The following is a 24,061-nucleotide window of genomic DNA, read 5'->3' as shown; positions in this document are numbered from 1 at the left end:
TGGTTTTTTTAAGTAGCTAACGTTGGTTAAAATAAATCAATGTTGAATAAATCCTAACAAATATGGTAAACAGATTCTGTCCTTAAGAAGCCCTTGTGTTGACACCAGCTATATTTGTTTTATGAGTAAAGGAATACATAAGTAAATAATATGTTACTTATGTTTTGGCTAATTTTCCATAGTTGTAAGTTTTAAAACACATAAAGGCATTGGAGGCACCAATTTTCTTCTTAGGCCCAAGAGGAAGCTACTTTATTCATTTTGCTTTAAGCTTGTAAAAATGGGGTAATTCAAAGTATCAAATGCTTGGCATAGGATGTAGATATTCCTAATTCTACCATTTTCCCTAAACTTTCCAAAGTAAAATATCAGGGGGTAACAGCAGTGAGGATGTTTAATTAATTTACCAGTAACTTGGGGTTTTCTTTGCTCTAAAAGGGATATTCTCACATTTGACTTTTTTTTTTTTTCCTTAATGGTTTTATAAAACAGTGGTGGATCTTAGCTATAGGTCTAGTGTTCTCATCAGCGTAAGTCTCAGTAAGACGGAGCTGTCTGGTCAAAGAAGACCCAAGTTCCTGTTTCAAGAAAGTCTCTTGTTGGTTATTGTTCAAGATCTGGGATGACACCAGAGTTTGACATTTTCTTTGTGAAGAATTGTTTCATTAATGTTTTAAAGTAGAAGTGAAAAGATATTCTGAAAAATTCAATTTCAAATGCCATTTCATTTAATTTTTCTGTCAAACTGATTGTTCCATTCCAAATCTTTGCTTTTAGAGAAGAGCTGAATGTTGGAAAATAGGAGGGGACCCCTTTAGGTAAGTGCAAGAGAAAGAGATGGAATGCTGGTTTCAACTCGAAGTTCACAACTTACAAAGAATTTATTTATGCAATACAGACCTTTTCTCAAATATTTTTCACAGATTTCCACAGCAGTCTGCTAGAAAAGTAGAATTACACAACACCAAAATAACATGTTTCTTAGTACAAACTGCTACTCAAAGGAAGGTGAAGATACTTAGTAACAAAGAGAAGGTCAGATGGGTGTTGCTTCCTACAGCACCTCATTTGCCTCTGTTCTCAGACTGGGGTGGGGGAGGGAAGCCCGGCTGATGGCTCTGCCTCAGTGCCCTGGGACAGTCAAACCTCTGGGGTGAGCTTTGGTTCTTACGTTCACTTTAAAAGAAAAACAAAGGTTGTGAGCCCACGAGTCCTTCCATCATTTCATTTTGGTGAAAACATTGTAAATAAAACATTGTAACTACTTCACACTTGCTATAACATTAGATCCTTTATGTTAACCATACAATAAAAGAACCTCCCCCAAACCATAATTTTCTAGATCTAAAGCATGCTTCAACAATATTGATAGAAATAATTCATTGAGATGTTTTAAATTACATTTACCATAATTTAAACATTACTATTTAAATCCCAGAAATTTCAGTGCTGAAGAAGCACGATTGCTTGGAAAAATGCAGGACCCAAAGTACAGCATAAAATTCCCAATCCCAGTATTGTAACTCATTTCCCTATTGTTAAAATCATGTATTTCTCAAGATTATAGATAAAGGGAAGTGGTTTTTCATAATATAGTTAGAATAAGTGGGTTTACTTGCTCCACTGTATGTTTCCATAATTGGTGAAAATAGACTTCTCATTATGACTAAAAATATAGATTTTTTTAAACTACAGAACCCAGCAGCCAATTTTCTGCTTTGCTATTCCCCCCAAAAAAGTCAAGCAAAATCTACAAAAATAGCAATTAACTTTAAAAAATATTTTGCTTCTTAGAGCAAATTTAAGTTACATTCACATGTGATAGCTACTTCTAAGAGAAAGCTGCTCCCGATCACTCCCCCCGCTGAGGCTGGGGGCCAGGCTGCCACGCAGCTGTCGCTGTCAGTAGCGGGTTTGGTATTCGTGATGCCACCGGTTAAAGTCGTTGTAAAACAGGACGATGCTTCCCGAGGCCATGCCAGAAATGATGCACCTGGGAGGACCAAGAGAAGGACGGGTTTACAAATCTATTTATTTCCTAGGGTTCTGTTCCTAAAGAAAGAACTGCCTTCCCTGAATCTACAAGGTTAATCTAGAAGATGGCAGTCAAACCTAACAATCTGCGAGGACCACGGTGCGTTTTCTGATGATTGATTAGGATACAGCACTCAGTGAGCTCAGAATGCCACCTCCAAAACTCCACGAAGATCCACAGCACAGCCTGCCTTTTTACTGAACGTGCCGCCAGCATGTGCAGGAAGAATCCCTAACACCTGCTAGACTTGGTCATTTCTGAGCAGGGGTGCTGGTCCTGGCTTTTATTTTTATATACTTAAAATTGAAGTCTAGTCGCGATGCGATGGTACGTTAGTTTCAGAGGTACAACATGATTCTACAACTCTGTACGTTATCCTGTGTTCTCAAGTGTAGCTCCCATCTGTCACCATGTGATGCCAGGACTACTCCCTCTGCTGTGCCTTCCCCGCCCCCTTTTTTTAAGATTTTATTTATTTGACCAACAGATATCACAAGTAGGCAGAGAGGAAGGCAGAGAGAGGAAGGGAAGCAGGCTCCCCGCTGAGCAGAGAGCCCAATGCGGGGCTTGATCCCAGGACCCTGAGATCATGACCTGAGCTGAAGGCAGAGGCTTTAACCCACTGAGCCACCCAGGCACCCCTGCCTTTCACCTTTTATATGAGGTACCAAGTACTTGCTGGTGGGGGAAGCAGCACACAAGTGTTGACCACAGTTTGGGCTGAGCTCTGCTCTGCAGAAGGTCTGGGCAGGGGGTGGGGGGACCCTAGTCCTCAAAAGACCGTGAACTCACTGAAAGGACCACTAAAGACAGAGCATTCTCCAGAATAAACCATGTTAGGCAACAAAACTTGTTTTAATAAATTTAAAAGTCATACAAAGTATCTTTTCTGATCAAACAGAATTAGAAATTAATAACAAGGAAAACTGGAAAATTTACAAATATATAGAAATTAAGCAACCAATGAGTCAAAGAAATCTGAACAGAAATTAAAAGACTCAGACAAATGAAAACAAACACAACAAACCAAAACTTAATGCAATGCTGAAGGAAATTTATAACTATAAATACATACATTAAAAAAGATCTAAATTAGTAACCTAATTCTATGCCTTGAAGTAGAAAAAGCAAACTAAACTCAAAGCTAACAGAAGGAAGGAAATAATAAAGAGTAGGGATAAAATAGAGGACAGAAAAAAATGGGAGAAGAATCAAGAAAACCAAGAACTGGTTCTTAGAAGAGGTTACCAAATTGACAAACTTTTGGCTACATTGACTAAGTAAAAAGAGAGGACTCAAACTGCTAAAATCATAGAGATGTTACTGTCAATTTTATGAAACAAATGATTATAAGAGAATGCTTGGAATAACTGTGTATGCCAACAAATTAGATCAAATAGAATAGATGAAATGGGAAAATTCTTTTTCGTTGTTGTTTTTTTGAAGATTTTGGCAGCACTTGGGTGGCTCAGTTGGTTAAGTGTCTGCCTTTGGCTCAGGTCATGATCCTGGAGTCCTGGGATCGAGCCCCATGTTGGGCTCCCTGCTCAGTGGGGAGTCCGCTTCTCCCTCTCCCACTGCCCCTCCCCACACTCATGCTCTCTTCTCTCTCAAATAAATAAAATCTTTAAAAATAAATAGATTTTAAGAAATCTCTACACCCAGCTTGGGGCCTGAACTCATAACCCTGAGATTAAGAGTTGCATACTCCACCAACTGAGCCAGCTAGGAGCCCCTGAAATGGAAAAATTCTTAAAAACACAAACTATAGGGGCGCCTGGGTGGCTCAGTGGTTTAAGACTCTGCCTTCGACTTGGGTCATGGTCTCAGGGTCCTGGGATTGATCCCCGCATCGGGCTCTCTGCTCAGCGGGGAGCCTGCTTCCCCCTCTCTCTCTGCCTGCCTCTCTGCCTACTTGTGATCTCTATCAAATAAATAAATAAAAATCTTTAAAACAAACAAACAAACAAAACCCCACAAACTATACCAAAACTGAATCATGCAAAAATAGAAAATATGAATAGACTTATAACCACTAAGGAGACTGAATGAATAATCAAAAGCCTCCCAATAAAGAAAAGCCCTGGACTAGATGGCTTCAATGGTGAAATCTATCAAACATTTAAAGAAGGATTAACACCAATTCTTACTCCTCTTAAAAAAAAGAAAAGAAACTAAAGATAAGAAAACACTTCCTAAGTGTTTTCCTAAGAAATGACTTCCTAAGTCATTCAGTGAGGCCAGTGTTACCCAGAGAGACACATAAGAAATGAAAATTACAGACCAATATCACTTATAAATACTACTACAAAAGTGTTCAACAAATATTAGCAAACCTAATTCAGGCACATATTAAAAGGATTATACACCATGACCAAGATGGGTTTACTCTTGGAATACAGTGAAGGTTCAACATACAAAAATCAATGAAACCCATTACATTAGCAGAACTAAGAAAAACCTACATAATCACTTCAATTGATGAACAAGAAGTAGTTCACAAAATTCAACATGCTTTTATGATAGTAATCAAACTAGGAATAGATGGTAAGTACATAAACACGATAAAGGGAATTTATGAAAAACCCACAGCTAATACTCAATGGTGAAAGACTAAAAGCTTTTCTTCTATTATCAGAAACAAGACAAAAATAAACACTTTTACCAGTTCAATACGGTACTGGGATTCCTAGCCAGAGCAATTAGGCAAGACAAATAAAAAACATTCAAACTGGAAAGTTCGAAGTAAAATTATTTCAGTTTCAGATGACATGACCTAATAAGTAGGAAATCCTAAGTATTCCACAAAAACCTGTTAGAATTAATGAATTCAACAAAGTTGCAAGATATAAAAACAACACAAAAATAAGCTGCATTTCTCTACATGCACAATGAAAAAAATCTGAAAAGGAAATTAAGAACAATTCCATTTACAATAGCAATGAAATGAATAAAATACTCAAGAATAAATTTAATCAAGGAGGCGAAAGACTTCTATATTAAAAACTATAAAATGCTGGGCGCCTGGGTGGCTCAGTGGGTTAAGCCGCTGCCTTCGGCTCAGGTCATGATCTCAGGGTCTTAGAATCGAGTCCTGACTCGGGCTCTCTGCTCAGCAGGGAGCCTGCTTCCCTCTCTCTCTCTCTCTCTCTCTGCCTGCTTCTCCCTCTACTTGTGATCTCTCTCTGTCAAATAAATAACTAAAATCTTAAAAAAAAACAACTATAAAATGCTGCTGAAAGAGATTAAAGAAAACGAATAAATGGAAAGACATCTGTGTTCATAGACTGGAAGATTTGATATTGTTAAAATGACAACAGTAGCCAAAGCAATCAACACATTCAACCCAATCCCTACCAAAATTCCTACCCCCCACTTTTTTTTTTCAGAAATAGAGAAACCCATCTTAAAATTCATAATGGAATCTCAAGGAACCCCAAATAGTCAAAAACAATCATGAAGAAGGAAAAAAAAAAGAATAAAAATCAGATGTCTTGTACTTCATGAATTCAAAACTCCCCACAAAGCTATCGTAATCAAAACAGTTTGGTACTGGCATTTGGACCAATGGAATAGAGAACCCGGAAATGAACTCACATATATGGTCAGATGATTTTTGGTAAGTGTCAAGACCATCCAGTGGGGAAAGGACAAACTTTTCAACAAATAGTTTTCGGAAAACTGCTAACTCACATGCCAACGAATAAAACTGGACCCTTAAAAATGGATCAGAAACTAAATAAAGGGGCACCTGGGTGGCTCAGTTGTTAAGCATCTGCCTTCAGCTCAGGTCATGATCCCAGGGACCTGGGATTGAGTCCCACATCAGGCTCCCTGATCAGTGGGAAGCCTGCTTCTCCTTCTCCCACTCCCCCTGCTTGTGTTCCCTCCCCTACTGTGTCTCTGTCAAATAAACAAACAATCTTAAAAAAAACAAAAACGAAACCAAAAAACACAAACATAAGTGTTACAACTCAAACTCATAGGGGAAAAGCTTTATGACACTGGATTTTGCAGTGATTTCTTAGATACACTAGAAGCATTTGCAACAACAGTAAAAAAAAAAAAAAAAAGTCATCAAAATTTAAAACTTTTGCACATCAGAGGACACTATTAAGAGTGCAAAGTCAACACCACCAGTCATTTGGGAAATGCAAATCAAAACCACAGTAAGAGACCATTTCACATCCACTAGGATGGATATTATTAAAAACAAAAATAAACTACAACCAGGACATAACAGGTGTTGGTGAAGATGTGGAGAAATTGGAGCCCTTGTACACTGCTGGTGGGAATGTAATATGGTACAGCCCCTATAGAGAACAGTTTGGCAGTTCTTCAAAAAGTTAAACATAGAATTACCATATGACTCAACCATTCATTCCGCTCCTGGCTATCTACCCCAAATAAGTGAAAACAAGAATCTGAACAGGTATTTGTTATGTGAATGCTCATGGCGACATTATTCACAACAGCCATTAGATGAAAACAACCAAAATGTCAGTAGATGCATGGCTATGTAAAGTAAGCATGAGCTTGATACATGCTACAACAGGACAAATATTTTATGCTTCCACTTACACGAAGTGCCTAAAAGAAACAAACTCATAGAGACAGACACTGGAGTTGAGGTAACCTGGATGGAGCGCTGGGAGGGAAAGTGGGAAGTTAGTGTTTAAGCGGGAGAGGACTTCTCTTTGGGATGATGAAAAACTTATGAAAAGAAAAAAACTGGAGATGGGCAGTGATGGTAGTTGTACAACAGTATGAATATACGTAATGCCAATGACTTGTACACCAAAAAAAAAGGTAAATTTTATGTGTATAGCACAATAAAAAAAATTAGGAACTAAAATCTGTGATCGTATATTAAGGTGAAATAAGATATTTGGGGCGCCTGGGTGGCTCAGTGGGTTAAGCCGCTGCCTTCGGCTCAGGTCATGATCTCAGGGTCCTGGGATCGAGTCCCACATCGGGCTCTCTGCTCAGCAGGGAGCCTGCTTCCCTCTCTCTCTCTCTGCCTGCCTCTCCATCTACTTGTGATTTCTCTCTGTCAAATAAAAAAAATAAGAAAAAAAAATAATTTAAGATATTGAAGACATTCTCCCCCAAATTTACCACTTGGAAGGTTTTAGGAAAAAGGCAAATCTCTCCACAGAATTCTCATGGACAGAGATACAGGTATTTTATATTAAACATGTTTATAGCTCTTAAAGTTTTATTATAAGGAAAAAGTACTCTAAGAAATATAAAAAACTTTATGGCCATGTAATTACAGTCTTTGTTACTTAACCTGTCTATTGATGGAGAATTCAGCCTTTGTCCATGAGTGACAATCTTGGAAAGAAAATCACACTTAAAAAAAAAAAAAAAAAAACAATATTCACTAGCTTTTTTTTTTTCTTTAAAGAAAGATTTTATTTATTTATTTGACAGAGACACAGTGAGAGAGGGAACATAAGCAGAAAGAGTGGGAGAGGGAGAAACAGGCTTCCCACTGAGCAGGGAGCCTGATGTGGGACTTGATCCCAGGTCCCTGGGATCATGACCTGAGCTGAAGGTAGATCCTTAATGACTGAGCCACCCAGGTGCCCTACTGGCTTCCCCGCCCCCCCCCAAAGTTATTTATTTATTTATCTGAGAGAGAGCACAAACGTAGAGCAGCAGAGGGAGCAGCAGGCTCCCCACTGAGCCGGGAGCCAGGTATGCAACCTGATCCTGGGCCCCAGGGATTATTACCCGAGTGGAAGGCAGATGCTTTACTGACCGAGCCATCCAGGTGCCACTGACTGGCTTTTCTGATTGCCCAGGTGATCCCCACAACCTAGTCTATCCATCAGCCCACTTAAATAAATTCCCTCCGGTTTTTACTATCCCCATCAGTAGACCATGATTTTAGTGTTACCTCTGGTCGTAAGACAGGGCCATGGCCCGGATGCCAGCATCGCAGCCTGGATAGGTGAAGAGGTGCTTGAGGTCAGACACCTGCCAGACCATGACCACACCGTTGTCTCCTCCTGTGAGCAGGTACTGCCCATCTCGGCTCAGCTGGATGGCCTAGGAGAGACCCAGCAATAGTCAGCAGAGGTGTGGCCTGAGGAGAACCCTGGCTCCCGCCCTGTGTTTCATTCCTCCTCCATGCAGCCACTCAAGGCAGGCAGACAGGGCATGTGTGCTCCTGAGAAGGTTATAGGAAATCAGAAATTACAGAAAACTTTGTCCATTTTTCAAAAAACAAATGGGCAAAGCTGGGCAGTGTTTGAGGTTTTGCTTTTTTTAATTTTCACATTTTAAAGATGAGGTGGCAAAGTCTTCCAGCTCTGTGAATACTATTTAAATGGTGTATGTTGTGAACTGGGACCAACATTCTAAAGTGAGCAGCCTCCTGGCATCTCTCCAGTTGTACTGCGGGTGTGCTAAGCCCACTCTGTAGTAGGCTGGGCAGGCAGTGCTAGCTGCCCTCAGATCTCCGCTAAAACATGCTGCCTTTGGGCCCACAGCCCCGTGGGAGAAGACCAAGAGCTTTAACACCTTCACTAGGCCTGCTGGATTTTTACAGCAGTTAGGAAGATAGCTTGGTAGTTAGGGAACCAGCTTCCAGGGTGACTAAACCCCAGGTGAAGCGTTTTCCTTTTGCCCCAGGACTGAATGCTTCCCGCCAGTACCGAACAGGAAGTACAGACATGAAATTTGCTCTTCAGTCCTGTAAATGGGGCCAAATACACACTGCCTGTTTTTATATGACTTTTTTACATTTTAGTGGTTGGAAAAAAATCAGAGGAAAAATAATATTCCATGACATATGAAGATTATATGAATTCCAAATTTCAGCGCCTGTAAATAAGGGTTACTGGAACATAACCACACCCATTCATTTATGGTCACTCTCACTAGTGACTGCAACAGAATATAGAGTCTACAAAGCCTAAAATATTTTTTATCCTTTTACAGAGAAAGTGTAAACACCTGTAATCCTATGCCTACTTGGACAGTGAATATGGGAAGACAGATTATTCTAGCAAGTCAGAAAGAAAAAAAAATCTAACTTCTGAAATTAACTCTTTCCTGTACTCAGTTTTAGTATAGTTGCCCAAAGTCTGTAATCTGCCCTTTGACAAAATTTTTTAAAAATCCTGGAAAAGTAAGGACCGTTCCATAGCCATTCATTCACATTAATGTAAATGCCAACTTTTACTGGTCTCTTAACTGTAGTTTATTTTCAAGAATACAAAAATACATCTAAGAAAAGCCCTTGTATGCAAGATAGTCACAGGTAAGAATAATTCTCTAAATCTTAACCCAATGCAAACAGTAAGTTTTTTCAATATTCTTTTCCCCATTCACATCACAAATGGCAATAGCTAAGGGCTACCAGGGAGCTGCAGGAAGGGCTGGGGCAAACAATATTTGCCACACTTATAAAATTCAGCTGATGAAAACCCATTAACCTTATGGCTGTGTTTCACTTGAATTTTATACCTGAGGCTTTCTGCTGGATAAATGCCAGACTAAAACATAAATTAAAACTATTGATCTTCAACTCTTTGTTCTAGTAAAGAATTGTTAATCCTAGTTCTGTCTGGAATTAAATAAAACCTGGATTTTTAGGATTATACACTTATTGGCATCCAAAACATTTTAATAAGCCAGGAGCCTGCTGAAATGAAACGGTAGTTTGTTGGCCTTTCTCATGAGTTCCCCTGGAGTAAGAGCCACACGGTCTTCACTCAAACCAGCACTCAGAGTTCTTAACTCCAGCTCCTCTCCTCGGCATCCTGGTTGGGTAGAGACTGGAGATTTTAGAGGGCCCCGGAGACATGTGATTGCCCCCTGGAATCCGGAGTGCCTTGGACTGTGCTGTAGCTGCACTGGTTTCTGTGGCCAGAGCAGTCTGCTGGACATGATCACGACCTAAAACAAGGCTTCCCCAGCAAAAGAAAATAAATGAGTTCCTACGGGTGAAATGGTGGCTCTCCTTTGTTTAGGATAAAATAACTTTGCTGCTCTGTACCGGCTGCCCACTTAATTTAAGTTACTCATTAAGACATCTAAACACTGCCTAGCTGATGTGCTGTGATACGTTAAGCAAATGCCACCGAACAATCTGGCATCTAAATAAAAACAGGTGGGAAGCCTTGATTAGCACAGAGGTTCCCCAGGCTGCCTGCCTGCAGGGTTGTTGGTATTTCAAAGAAACTTCATTTCTGGTCTGAGCTGATGACTAATTTGTTTCCATGGTCCCCTTTCCTAATACAGCACAGACTACAGGATGGAGCTGGAGATTTTTGCTCTGTGATGTCTCTTATTCTTCCTCCCTCCCTCCCCAAGGCAGTTAGCTGTGAAAGCGTCAGTCTCTGGAGCCACGGGCACGCAGCGCTCATTTTAGGCAAGCTTGTTTTAATCACACAGTCGCCACTTGCAAGTTAGTATGATAAAGTGCAGGAGTGCTGGGAAAAAGGCAATGGACTGTTTAAGCCTAAAATCCAGTGGGAAATATTACAGGGGGGAAAAAAAAACAATGGCTCTAGGGCAGAGAGGAAAAGCATGTGTGTATGAACAGTCTGCAGAAAGCCTCCTTACTATTGCCTCAAGGAACTTCCCAGAGCCTTCAGTACTAACTGAAATGCCACAGATATTGTTTTAGCCAGCAAGGGATTTCAAATTATTTTACAGATTTATTAGTGTTGCTGACAGTATAATCATAACTCAAAGTGACAGATTATCAACATTATTATTGTAAAGAAAAGAGGAAAGGAAAATCCTCTGATGTGTACTTGGTTTAAATGAAGTATTATGGGAAGGAAGGGAAAAATAAAAGTAGGAGTGCATGCTTTTGTGGTACAGGCAGTCAAAATACAGTGAGGAAAATTCACAGAGGAAAATGAAGAAGACACAGAAGAAATCAATGCTGAGATAGAGAAGTAGCCAGTGCCCGTCATTTCATCAACGTGATCTGTATTTAGGGTTACTGTTTCTTAATACTTCCTGAGCCCAGGATTTGTTCACTTGATAGCAGAGGGGGATCAGATTAGGTCTGGGAAACTGACAGTTTATGTCCTGTAAGCTGCCGTGGGTCAGGAAAGGCAATAAATATTGTCCAGAGCTAGCTTAAAGCCACACCGGGAGGGCAGAGGCCTCTGCGACCCTCTTCACACCCCGACATGTCCGGAGTCCCCTCACCATTCACAGTTCACATGCACCTCCAACCTCATCCTGGAAAATGACGGGAACACCACAGCTTCATTTTATCTTAAGCTGCCCCAGAGGGCTGGGAGTGAGAAAAGGAGGACCTTGAAAAAATAGCCTCTCCAAAGAGCAGTCTTTACTGCTTTCTTCAACCTATAATAACTTTTGGAATCATGTCCTGAAAATGAAGCAAGACTCCAAATGGTCCACTAGCACTATCATTCCTCATTTATCAAAAGGGAATAAATGTCTGCCTCAGTCACATCATAATTGGAAGCCCAACTCCCTTAACTTGCTAATCTTGTTATTCATGAAGAAGTCAAGTCTAGAATGAGACTCTAACCCTGAGTCATCATAATCCCTACCACTCCCACCAGCCACCTACTCGAGTGTGAAGAGGAGTTTTAATTTTAGGTGGAATCCACTATTTTAGCTTCGGTACTCAGAAAATAGGAAACAATCATGTACAGGTAACTTTCTTAGAGAAAACAAATAAGCAAGCTGGTCAATGCTATTGAAAGGCCTCCAGGTTGGCTTCATTGCGTGCTGTCATGCCCAGAACGCTCTGAGTGGGCGATGCCGTCACCACAGCTGTGACACGCCATGGTCTGTGAATACACGAGCCCCGTGCAAGTGCTACCTGGTGATTTTCTTACAGCGTGGAAAGGCTAGAAGTCTCTCTAGCGAACCCTCTCCCTCTTCCCCTACTACACTTGGAGATCAAGATCTAGAAGGGTGGAAAGTCTGTGGTGTACTCACTCTTATGTTATCATCTGTTTCCATAGTGGCCTGAAGTTTCCCGTTGACACTGAATGTACAGAAGCAGCCATTTTCATAGAATATGACACAATGACCCTCTCTTGAAGCCTGAATGAGTTTCGGTTTCAGGCAGTTCTCAGGACCCTCCAAAGTCCTTAGTAAGTCTCCATTCATGGAATGTATGAGACATGGTCCTTCTGAGAAAAGAGAAACAAAAGATAATTTTTTTTTTAAATGATGACAAACATGAATCTTCAGCACTGATTAAACAGGATCAAACAGCTGTAGCAAACCTTTAAAAATTATTTATCTTATATATGTTATTTTAAACAATGTCCTCTGCATGCTGACCAGATCCCACCTTCTACTTGGGAGAGGAGAAAGACAAGTCATATAATTCAAGTTCACTTCTCCTCAAGAGAAGCTACTTTATGAAATTCATTATGCCAAGAGATAATTAAAACACAATGCATTAAGAAAGGAACAGGACAAATTTCAAATCCTAGAGGTGCTTCTGGAAAGGACAGACTGCCACCAAGCTCAGGCTGAAGCTCTGCCTGCATGTTACAGGGGCCCCAAAGCAGTGGTCGCACTGTGGGCCAGCATGAGGACAGCTCATTAGAGCAGCTTTGGGAGGCCTCAGCCTTCTTCCCTCCCATTGCCCATTACAATGAAAGAACATTGCTGGCAGTCCACCCACTCCCTCCCACTCCACCCCCAATAAATTCACCCAGAGATCCTTCTGCAAGCGAGTACACTTGTTGGCTGCCCTCAAAGCGAGCAGCACCCACACTTCCAACTCCCCAAACTGACCTCCAGGCTGAGCTGCCTGAGAATGGGAGCTACTGGGGAAGGCATACACATCAGAGCATTTTCATTTTTATTGAATGCCTGCTACATGTAAAGTAAAGAAGGAAGAGGTAACCAAAACCACCTGTGTGACAAGTAAGTTCTAAGAGATGTCTAAGTCGGACAAGAGGGGTAACGAGTATAAGGCCTGCTGATCTCCAAGCTAAATTACTCAGGCCTACGGGGACTTGTGACCTGACCCCCACAGGACTACTAAGAGCATGACCTTTTGAAAATCAGGGTCTCTACTTTTCTTGACCACTCAGGGAGTTTATAGGCTTTTTGTGTTCTCAACATAAATACATACCAGCAGCCTCTCCCGTGCATGCGGTCCCAGCATGCGTGAGTATCCATGATCACTCTCTAAAGGACACCAGGCCCTCACCACACTTCAAACTTCAGGTTTCACATTAACTGCATAAAGTTCACATTTTGTGACTAGCTTCTCAGTCCACAAATGAATAGGTAAATAACAGAAGTGCATCACGAGGAACCAACCACATCATTTCCCTCAGAGGCTGTCAGTAAAGGTCGCTGATGGTCTGTCCCTCAGTCCGTGCACCCAGAGCTAAATGTGTGGTTGTGCTGCTTCCTCATCTCCAGTGAGAAGCCCACGTGACACTTTACAGAAATGGACCACCAAAAGGGACTACTGGCCAGAAGGAAATGAAAAGTGATAAAGCCAAGAGTGAACTTGGTACTGAATATAAATGGGGTTACAGGAAAAAGAACTGATCCTGCAAACGCTGACATTGCTGAGAATTTAGACATGCAGCCAGAGGACATCCGTGAAGGTGAACTTACTGACATAGATTAGAAAAGGGGTTGTAACAAAAACGGTGATGTCCCAGAAGAAGTGATGCCAGCAAGAACTTCACTTTAAAGGAACCCAAGGAGATGTTTCATGACACTGAATGCACAGAAGATAAAATGTGGGAAGCTGACCAAAACATAGAAAGGAGCATGACAACTGCTCAAATCACAGAAAAGGTTCTCGCTCTTTTATCTTAAGTTCTACAAAGAAAAGAAGGCAAGCACTGTTGTACTCTTGATAAGTTTCTCATGAGGAAAACACTTCAATTTTCAATGTTTCTAAAGTTTTAAATTACAGTGTATTATGTAAATGTGAGTTTAACTGGGATTTTTTGTGCCTATATGTGTGTGAGTAAAAAACTCTGTAAGCAAATTTTTAATGTTTTGACAAAATAATTTTAAAAACCATGAAACAACCCAAATGTCTCCCACTGATTGTTATGATCACTCCACATGGCTTTTAGCTTGTGTGGTCATTCATATGGTTCTGCACTACCATGCAAAGCAAGGATGACCTTTAATGTGATAGGTTCATTTTGTATGTCTAATTTCTGTGTGTTTTTTGGTTTTTTTTAAGATTTTATTTTTATTTTTTTAAAGATTTTATTTACTCATTTTTTAAATTTTTTTAAAAGGTTCTATTTATTCATTTGAGAGAGAGAGAGCACAAGCAAGGGGAGAGGCAGGGAAAGAGGGAGAAGCAGACTCCCTGAGCAGGGAACCCAATGTGGGGCTCGATCCCAGGACCTTGGGATCATGACCTGAGCTGAAGGCAGACACATAACCATCTGAGCCACCCAGGCACCCCAAGATTTTATTTTTTTAAAGATTTTTTTTTTTTTTAATTTGTCAGAGGGAGAGAGAGCGAACACAGGCAGACAGAATGGCAGGCAGAGGGAGAAGCAGACTCCCAGCCGAGCAAGAAGCCCGATGTGGGACTCGATCCCAGGACACCAGGATCATGACCGGAGCCAAAGGCAGCTGCCCAACCAACTGAGCCACCCAGGCATCCCTCCAAGATTTTATTTTTAATTAAGCCCTATACCCAACGTGGGGCTCAAAATCATAGCATTGAGATTAGGAATCTCGTGCTCTACTGACTGAGCCAGCAGGGCGCCCCATGTCTATTTTGGATCCTGTATAGTCTAAGAACTTCTATTTGCTCAGGATATATGAAATTCTTAGATATAAGAAGGGGAAAAAAATCTAGTAGGTATAGAATTCCTGGTATCATTATTTTACTGCCCTGACTAACTAAATTTTTAAATACAATCCTCTTAATATTTAATAAGTCTTGTTAGCTAGACTAAGTATTATAGTTCGAGACACAGATAAGGTGAGTCAAATATTCAATGCATCCCCATCAGATAACTTTCAAATATAGGATTATAGTACTTTTTTGTGTGTTCAGACCTCAGCTCAGGGCAGAGAGACAGAGAGATGGATAAACTATTGCGATGGAATAAGCAATGAATTCAAAACAGCTCTGTTCCAGGGCAGATCCTGATTTGTTGTGTGTCCTCTTTGAAAGCTTACTTTGTGGTTGATAACTCTGGCCTAAATATATGATGACATGGCAAGAGCAGACCTCCCCCAGGAGAACCAGCTCAAGTGTCTTCCCACTCCACTCTCAATGCCATCCTGGCTCCTGCCTTGTTCTGAGATTTGGAAGTTAAAACAGACCAGGTCAGTTTCCCTCCAGGTGTGAGATGGAACCCAGCCCGGAGTCCAGAGGAATAAACAAATAGACAAAGATGTTCCTTGTCCCCACCTCCCTCATCAGAGCAATGCTGTGAAACAATTCTCTGTGACAGTGCAGATGTTCTGTACTTATGCTGCTTGGTTCAGTAACCACAGTCATGTGTGAGGCGTGAACACCTGAAAAGTGGCTAGTGCCACCAGGGACCTGCATTTTAAACTTTATGTAGTTAAATCACATAAGTAATTAACTAATTCAATAAGTAATTAGTTGATTCAAATAGTCCTACATGGCTAAGAGCTACTATAATGGACAGCACAGCTTAGAGAAAAAAGTACCAAATCCATCCTTGCCAAACACCAAAAAACGCATACATTTTATTGAGGGCACCATGGGTTTACCTTTGGAGCCACTTAACACCAGGCCCAGCTCAGCACAGACGGCAGCACAGGTGATCTCACAGTCGTGGCCTGTTAGAATGGCTCGAGGAGTGGTGGTCTCACCTTTAGACAGAAACAGATAAAAACAAATCAAGTTCAGGCAGGGGGTTACCTCTCTCAGCTCCCTCTACTTAAATAACAAACGATTTGTTCCTAATTCCTGTAACACCTAAGTCCCAGTTTGGAAATCTGTCCCAAAACCCTATTTTAGCACTAAATCCCAACTATATGCTAGAGTATGAAGACCAGTTGCCAAATTTCCAACCCTTACAAGACTATCAAGCAACAGGAATTGAAAATACAGAGTAAAGTAAGACAAAAATCTGCATTGTAGAATGACTCAGATACTTCCCAAATATAAATATAATCCCCTCAATTAGATGATTTATAGATGGATGATTATAAAAGTAGTATCTCTGGCTTGATCCACATTTCAAAGAAAGGCAGCCCCACCCCCCCTCCTTTTCCATGGGACCCTGAGATCTTGTGGTAAAGACAGTCTGAACTAGGACAGGATACCTCAAAGGAACCCCTCTCTTAAATGCGTATTTACTAATCTTACGTATTTTCTTAATACAGAAATCTAACAGTGTATTTTCTGTGGTTCAAAGAACAGAGGGGAAATAGAGCAAACTCTTCCATGTAGTTCTGATCGTGACTGAAAACTAGTGGAGGAAGATGAGGAAAGGCTAACAGAGAAGGAGTATCCAGATAATGGAAGATGTTTCCAGACATTTTCACAATAGAAGAAGTCATCCTGTATCTCTGTCCCCAACCCCCCCCCCAAAAAAACCCCACAAAACTGGTTAATAAGGAAGCCACACCACAAACAGGCCTGACCCAGATAAAGAAGACAGTAATAGGCTTCATTTGTGGCTTGATTCATTCCAATTGGCAAGGATAAGCCAAATTCCATAATTAGCCTGAAGAATACTATTTTCAGACCACGCTAGTCCTCCACTTTTATAGTCTCTAAAGACAAAGACACACAAAGCCTTTGTAAGTGGAACTAGAGAGCAGTGTTCTATTAGCACGCTTCGATTTCCTCGATTTGGATTGGTTTCACAGGAAGATTGCTAAGTGATACCATGTAACCTAAAAGAGGCAAATGTGCCCAGAAGAAGGTCTCTAGCACCAGCTGTGGAAGTCTTAGAAAAGAACAACTTGTTATCCTCTCAGGTAGGTCAGGGAATATCCAGCAAAAACCTATTGTCTTTGGAAAGGCAAATATTGGCTGTCAAAAAATTAAACTAACTTCCAACGCAGTGGTTTTTGTGATGGGTCCCAGTGGAGTCTCTGAAATTTCATGCAAAATATATGTACATGCCTGTGTTTTCCTGGGAGGATGGCGAGGGGAGGAAGGAAAATAGCTTATCCTGAATGCACAGAGATCCATGACCAAAAACAGGGGAGGCGTCTCCTATGGAGACAGGGCCCTAGTTTATGTGCCTCCTGCCCCACTTCAACGGAAGCCTGCAGTCCAGCCGTTATAAAGGAGTATTACGGTGCATTTGTTGTGGCACAAAATGTGTAACTGTGTCCCCACAGAGTGCCTCACAGCTTTTGGTGACTCTGAGTACTTCTGCAATGAGATGTAAGTGGAGAGCTGTCACGTCAAACTCTGCGCCACACTGGCTGTGCCCCATGCAGCCAGACGCTGAGACCGGCTTCCAAGCTTCGTGACAGAGGCAGATCCTAAATGACATAGTACAAGGCAAGGGGCTTGGTTTCTTTTGATTCAAAGTTTAGAAACTTTGAGGGAAACCCACCTTAATTACAAAGTTCTTGTACTTTTTGCAAAGTACTTGACATTTTGCAAACCAGGAAGAATTTGTTATAAGAACTAGGTTTTTTTCCTTAAAAAGTACATAAATTTGGGAGATTTTTTTAAAGAAAAGAAGCACATAATGTAAGCAAGTCTGAACTACTAAACTTTCTGTTAGGGATCAGCTTTGCCACAAAAATTATAAATAAGTGTGTTTTAAAAAGTTACCTAGAGTTAAGTCCTGATTCACGCTTTCCCCTTTTCCCAAGATGCTCTACATTCTACAAAATACTGTACAATATTATTTTCAAAATTAATGTTTAATTATATATATATATATATATATATATATATATATATATTTATGCAATCTTTTTAAATCAAGAATTAAAATCACTAAGCTCCAAGGAATACACCTTCAATGTGATGGTTCCTTTTTTGTTTTCATAAGTTACTATTTTATTGAGGCAGGGAGGTTTGTGTTTTAACTTGAGTTGTCTTGGAATTCCTTAGTGGGAAATGAAAGTTTGAAGGAAAACTGATGGCAACTGAAAGCACTCTAAAGTGTGAGCCAAAGTAAACAAAGACAGATGGATAATGGACCCAGAAAATGTTGTCACTTAAGCATGTCAGTGCTGACTTTTTGTTTTCTAGGTCTAAGATTTTTTTCTCAGGGACAGAGTGAGGAAGTAAGAAGATTGCTAATTATGTTTCTTTAATGTAAAAGTTGAAACACTGAGAATTTTCTAGGACTGTAAAGTTAGAGTTTAGGAAGGCACATGATTAAGGCCATAAAGTGGGTTAAGACAAAAACATTCTTTTTTGTAAACTCACAATTAAGATTTTTTGTAAGTATGTTTTCCTTACGAAATAGAAGTTTCCAATGATCCACACTATACCAATCATTTCTCCCTCCCCAAGTCAGAAGACATACACATATTGCATGATTTCAATACTGTAAAAGATTTTTCTTTTCCTAAAAAAAAAGAAAAAAAAAGATTTTTCTTTTCCTAAAGCCTAATCTCTAAATAAAGAATTGTTCAGTGCTAGGACTTTGGCTTCAAAGTTTGGCAAAATGTTCTCTAACCCAGGAAGCAGGTTAGACAGTTCAGGAAATACAGAAGAAAAAAAAAAAAAAAAGGAAAGGAAAAGAAAAACAACAAATTAAAAACATAAGGGTAAACTTATGACCACTGGGTTGTTCTCAGGTAACTCGTTTCACAAACACTTGCTGGATTTCCAGTAGGAAGACTGCGCTATTTAACATTCCCTCCCCGTTAGGAAATGTACATTAATAGCCCCTAAAATCCATGTACAAGAATATAAGGAGGTATATCAAATCCTCTTAAAAAAGCTATTTCCAGTTTTGTTTAAAGACCGTGTGTGTATTCCCTTTATTATCTGCTATGCAGACTGAGTATTCTTTACATTTTCTCATCAAAAAATTCTGTTCACAGTAAATACTTATTGGATTTTTGTAAGTTCCAATAAACCAAGTGTTTTAAATATTAAAATTTCTCTACAGTAAATAGAATTATAGGATATGGGACTTAAATCCAACAGATCCGAACTGTTTAAATGCGACAGATACTTTGGGGACCATTTGGAATAAGGGTAGAGGGGAAAATCAGAGGCAGAAGACAGGCTTTATATGTGACTCACACAATCTATTTCTCTGGAGTTATGCTATTATATATCATCCTGCATCATAGAGCTCAGCAATAATCTCCTACAGAAAGGAAAGGCAAAACTGCTCCGTATCTGTATATATTTGTTTGGAAAGTCTAGAAATGAGATCTAGGAACCATGTATACTCATTGCCATGGTAGCACTCACATCCCAACCTCATGCCAGCCCTGAGAGTTAACACTTAAGGGGGAAAAGCAACTCAAATAAAACAATACTGGCCATACAGTGCTTTTTCAAAGACCCCAATGCTATCACCATTTTTTACTGAAGTCTCTAAACCAAATAAAGAGCAGGGGGGGGGGGGAAGCCTTCTGAAAAATATCAGATTAATTCTTTGATAAAAATTTGCAGTAGTTAATGGATACAAGAAGTCTTTACTTTTGCTCTTTGAGATAACAGGATCTACCAAAAGCTAGATCATAAAGCAGAACAGAGTCCTTTAAGAACCTTTTAAAGTCTTACTGCTTTAAAAATCGTCATGGCATTCAATAAAGCTGAGGGAAAAATTTATCTTGTTGCTAGTTTAAGGGGCTACACTTCAAACTCTCCTTAAAGAAAAATAAAAAGAGAAAGAGGATAGACTTCTTGGACTGCTTTGAAAAGCTTGAGCAATTACTTCAAAGGAAAGGGTGTCTTTGTCCGGAGAGCAGGTTTATGACTACTGATGCAAATCCTAACCAAAGGCTGAAAAGGATACTCAGCGCATCTTTATGGATGGCCTTAAAGGAAGATGAACAAGTCAAAGGAGATTAAAGACAGCCCAAATCCTGCCAAGAATACCAGGACACACCAGTTTTTACAGATGTGCTTTTCTCAGTACATTATACTGGAAATATCAGTACAAATTTACAGACACTATTCTAACAACCCAACTTGAATTTAAACAGCACAAGATCTCCATAATACCCAGTTAGCATGTATACTGGACCTATGTTTTTTAAAATATTAGGTGACATGTTTTACACCATTAGGCAGGATAACAAATGTTTTTATTAACTGTGTTTCTTTGGTGCCCTCATAACTAAGTATATTTCTCTAGCAAATGGACCCTGAGCCTCTTACAGTTATACCTCAAAGAAGAGAAGAGGAGACAGTAATTTCTCTAGCACCCTGTTCATAAATATTCAATGAGAAAAACATTTCAAAAGATATGTCTCCATTAAGGCAAGGGGAATTAATAATCCAGGTAAAAATAGACCAGACATGAATTTCTGGCAAACTTTTGACTTACATTTTAAAAAATAAATTAAGTTCTTGGTATTTTTGGCATCATCTCCTCAAGTCTTATAAAAATTAAATTACTTTAAAATACACTACAAAGTTCTCATTAGCAGTTTAAGTATGTTATTAGCAGAGAAAGAATCCCCTGCATTCATTCCTCATTTTTAAAATACCATTTATTATGAAACGATGTTTGGTTCAACATCCTCCTATTCCCCTATTCCTACTTTTTTAGAAATGAAATTAGTTTTTTCAATTAATACTTAGTGTGGATGACTCCTGGGCCCAAAGTTAACATTTTCCAATTGCTTTTTCATTCATTCACTTACTCCTTCGTTCACTTAATAGCCTTTATTGGATATATATTATGTGCAATGCACTGTGGAAACCAAGAGGGGAATAAAATATAGTCTTGTATTGGCAAATGACTTGATTCTAAATGGTCAGTGGATCAGGTTTTATAGTACTTTACTATAAACCTGCAAATTATAAATAACTATATTTGGAAAGGTCAAAAAGCTGTACTGAAGTTCAAACTATTTATTACAAATGAATTTTTATACAAAATGAGTATTTCACAGCAATTAATAAAGTCCTTAAATAAAAACAACTGATATAATTTTCCACATTATTAAAATGTAATACCATCTGACCTCTTATGGAGGTAAAACAAAATTTGAAACCCAGCTTTGTTAAAAAAGTCATTTCAACAGAGTATTCATTCTGAAAGAAAACACAAATTTAAAGCTAAATATAAAAGTTATTAGGTATATATAGAAGTTTTATAATCTAAGTATTATATAATATATGCCAGTCATTTCCTAAAGATGGATACTTCTATTTTGCACCGGCCATTTATTCCATTTTAATTACATTTTGATTACTACAATGCAGAGAAAAAAAATTCACGTGAAAACTGTACACTAACCTTTCTCATGTGGCTCACCATAATGGCAAACCGAGAAAGGAAATGGCTTTCTGAAGCGGAAATGAGGTTAGCTACTAAATGTTTCTTAAACCTTTCCCATTAACTTCCTAGTGTCCCGATGGGAATTATAACACTACACTTTAATTATGCAAAGGGAAATTATATGAAATTTGTTCTATTCCTTCTATCTCCACCAACTCTTCTCCTCCTCTCCGTTCATCATTGTCTCTTTGGTGAAAAACATGATAATTTGGTCAAACATACAGACTACAGAAAATAAGCCAAAGATGCACTTAGGGTGAGACAACCATAAGAGAGCAAATTTTGGTAGCTTCCTCTTATAAATAATACTAGAATTATTAATACAAGACAAGATGATGTTGGTACAAAAATCCTTTATAAGTTCCTGGTTTATAATCTTTCTCCTCTCTGTCTGTGTGTGCATTTGTTTCTCTCTTCTAAGCAAAATCAGAAAATGTGTTTGTGAGTTTGTACCTACAACTGTATACTTAAAGTATAACCCTAAAGTGTGTAATAATATTTAAAAATACAAAATCCTAAGCGCCTGTGTGGCTCAGTTGGTTAAGTGTATGGCTCTTGATTTTGCCTCAGGTCATGACCTCAGAGTCCTCAGGCTGTCATGAGACTAAGCACCCACCATCTTGGGCTCTGTGCTGGGGTGGAGCTGCTTAAGATTTTCTCTCCCTCTTTCTCTGCCCCTCCCCCACTGGAGCACTCTCTAAAAAACAAAACGAGAGGCACCTGGGTGGCTCAGTCCTGAAGCGTCTGTCTTCTGTTCAGGTCATAATCCCAGAGTCCTGGGATTGAGTCCCTTGTCTGGCTCCTTGCTTCTCCCTCTTCCTCTGCCCCTCCCCCTGCTTATGCTTTCTCTCTCTCTCTCTGACAAATATTAAATAAAATCTCAAAAAAAAAAAAAAAAAAAAGCACCCCACCCAAAACAACGCAAAATCCTGTGGTGCCTGGGTGGCTCAGTGGGTTAAACTTTTGCCTTCTTGTGATCCCTGTGTTCTGGGATTGAGCCCCAGGATGGGCTCCCTGCTCATCAGGGAGCCTGCTTCTCCCCTCTTCCTTTACCCTCTCCTGCCCCCCTGCTAATGCTCTCTCTCAAAACAAATAAAAACTCAAAATCCTAACATGATGCATACTGTCCGAAGAATTCAGTTTAGCAAAATTATCTCTGTATTATCCTTTGCGAAAACAAAGCATGCTTTAGTGACAGGATTGCATCAAATTTTCTACAGCTGATGGCCTAATTTATCAAATTGCAGTACAAACTGCAGTACAGTTTAGTGATTCACAATGGCACCTCTGGCCTAGAATTCTAGCTAGCTATGTGACCTCTCGCGGGCATGTTCTCATAGTTTCAATAAGATCTAGGAGCTTCAGGGCCCTGGGCAGCAAGTAAAGACGTATTGATAATCACTCTGTGCCTCATCTATAAAACAAGGGTAATAATAGTAGTCACCAGACAGGACTATTATGTGAAGTGTCTCTGATGGCGCCCAGCATCACCTAGGAGTAAAGTAGTAGTAGTAATAGTTGAATGATTTTTACTCTCTGTTGGAGACATTCCTTTCAGCAGAAGTAGGAATCATATCTAATTCTACACTGCATAAATGAAAATTAGAGATGGTTAGGATTATTTTTGTTTCTTGTCATTCTTTTGTTTAATTTCTAAGGATCATACTTTGATTTCTCCCATTCTTCCTTTTCTTAGACTTTTCAGCCTTCCCTAACAATCCATATAAATTCTGATGAAACTAATAGCTAGAAGACTAGAGCAGAAAGTGAAGGTATATTAATATAATTAGGTATTCCTCCCGATATATCTTTGTCTCTGATTATCAAAGTCACACATGCTCATTATAAAACATTCAGATAATTTAGTAAATTATGAAGAAGGAAATGAAAAAAACTGCCTCTAAATTCCACTACCTATAAATAACTGTTGCTAAATAACATAATAAAAAATACTGTGTTGGCTGTCATTCGGGACTTTTACCTATGCATAAATATACACAGAATACAAAGTATACACACAGACCTAGATACCTATAAGATACATTATACATGTAGTTTGGTGATCTTTTACACTAAATCATACAGATAGCTTATTTTCCATGTCAATACCACAAACTCATAATACATTAATGGCCATGCAGTATTTCATCCTCTGAACATATCAAATTCTACTTAACTGATGTGTTTCTTTTTCCTACTTTCTTGAGACTTTTCATTTTTTGAAGCCCCAAAAAGAGGCTTAATATTCACTCTAATTCATTGATAGCTCCTATAACTGTATATCTAGTGCCTAGTAATACGAACATAAAATTCTGCCTCCAAAAAAGAATGTAGATAAAAATATTTCACATCTTTGTCTATTAGAAACATTCTGAATTTGACACTAAAAGCAAAGGCAACAAAAGCAAAATACAAACAAGTACTTCAAACTAAAATGCTTCTGCAGAGCAGAAGAAACCATCAGTAAAATGAAAAGGCAACCTATGGAGTAGGAGAAAATGCTTGCAAATTATATATCTAATAATATCCAAACTACATAAACAGCTCATACAACTCAACAGCACAAAAGAAACAAACATAAAACAATGTGATTTATAAAAATGGGCACACGAATAAATGAATGAGTGAGTGAATG

At 39.3% G+C, this 24,061-nt stretch overlaps 1 protein-coding gene across 2 annotated transcripts in view; it reads right to left on the bottom strand.

Annotated features, from left to right (window-relative positions):
* Nucleotides 1-862: 862 nt before the first annotated feature.
* LRBA (LPS responsive beige-like anchor protein) overlaps nucleotides 863-24,061 on the bottom strand; it is a 734,202-nt gene continuing 711,003 nt past the window's right edge. For both annotated transcript variants that reach the window (XM_013059156.2, XM_004758045.3), the window contains exons 54-57: nucleotides 15,743-15,844; nucleotides 11,981-12,177; nucleotides 7,941-8,092; nucleotides 863-1,993 (exon numbers count right to left, since the gene is read on the bottom strand). In XM_013059156.2, the coding sequence (XP_012914610.2) occupies nucleotides 1,903-1,993; nucleotides 7,941-8,092; nucleotides 11,981-12,177; nucleotides 15,743-15,844 (542 nt within the window). In that variant the 3' untranslated portion in view covers nucleotides 863-1,902. The remainder of the gene's footprint in view (nucleotides 1,994-7,940; nucleotides 8,093-11,980; nucleotides 12,178-15,742; nucleotides 15,845-24,061) is intronic.

This window comes from Mustela putorius, unplaced genomic scaffold (assembly GCF_011764305.1).
Source record: "Mustela putorius furo isolate JIRA1106 unplaced genomic scaffold, ASM1176430v1.1 tig00000242_pilon_pilon_pilon, whole genome shotgun sequence".
NCBI lineage: Eukaryota > Metazoa > Chordata > Mammalia > Carnivora > Mustelidae > Mustela > Mustela putorius.
This window is presented reverse-complemented; position numbering and strand designations above follow the sequence as displayed.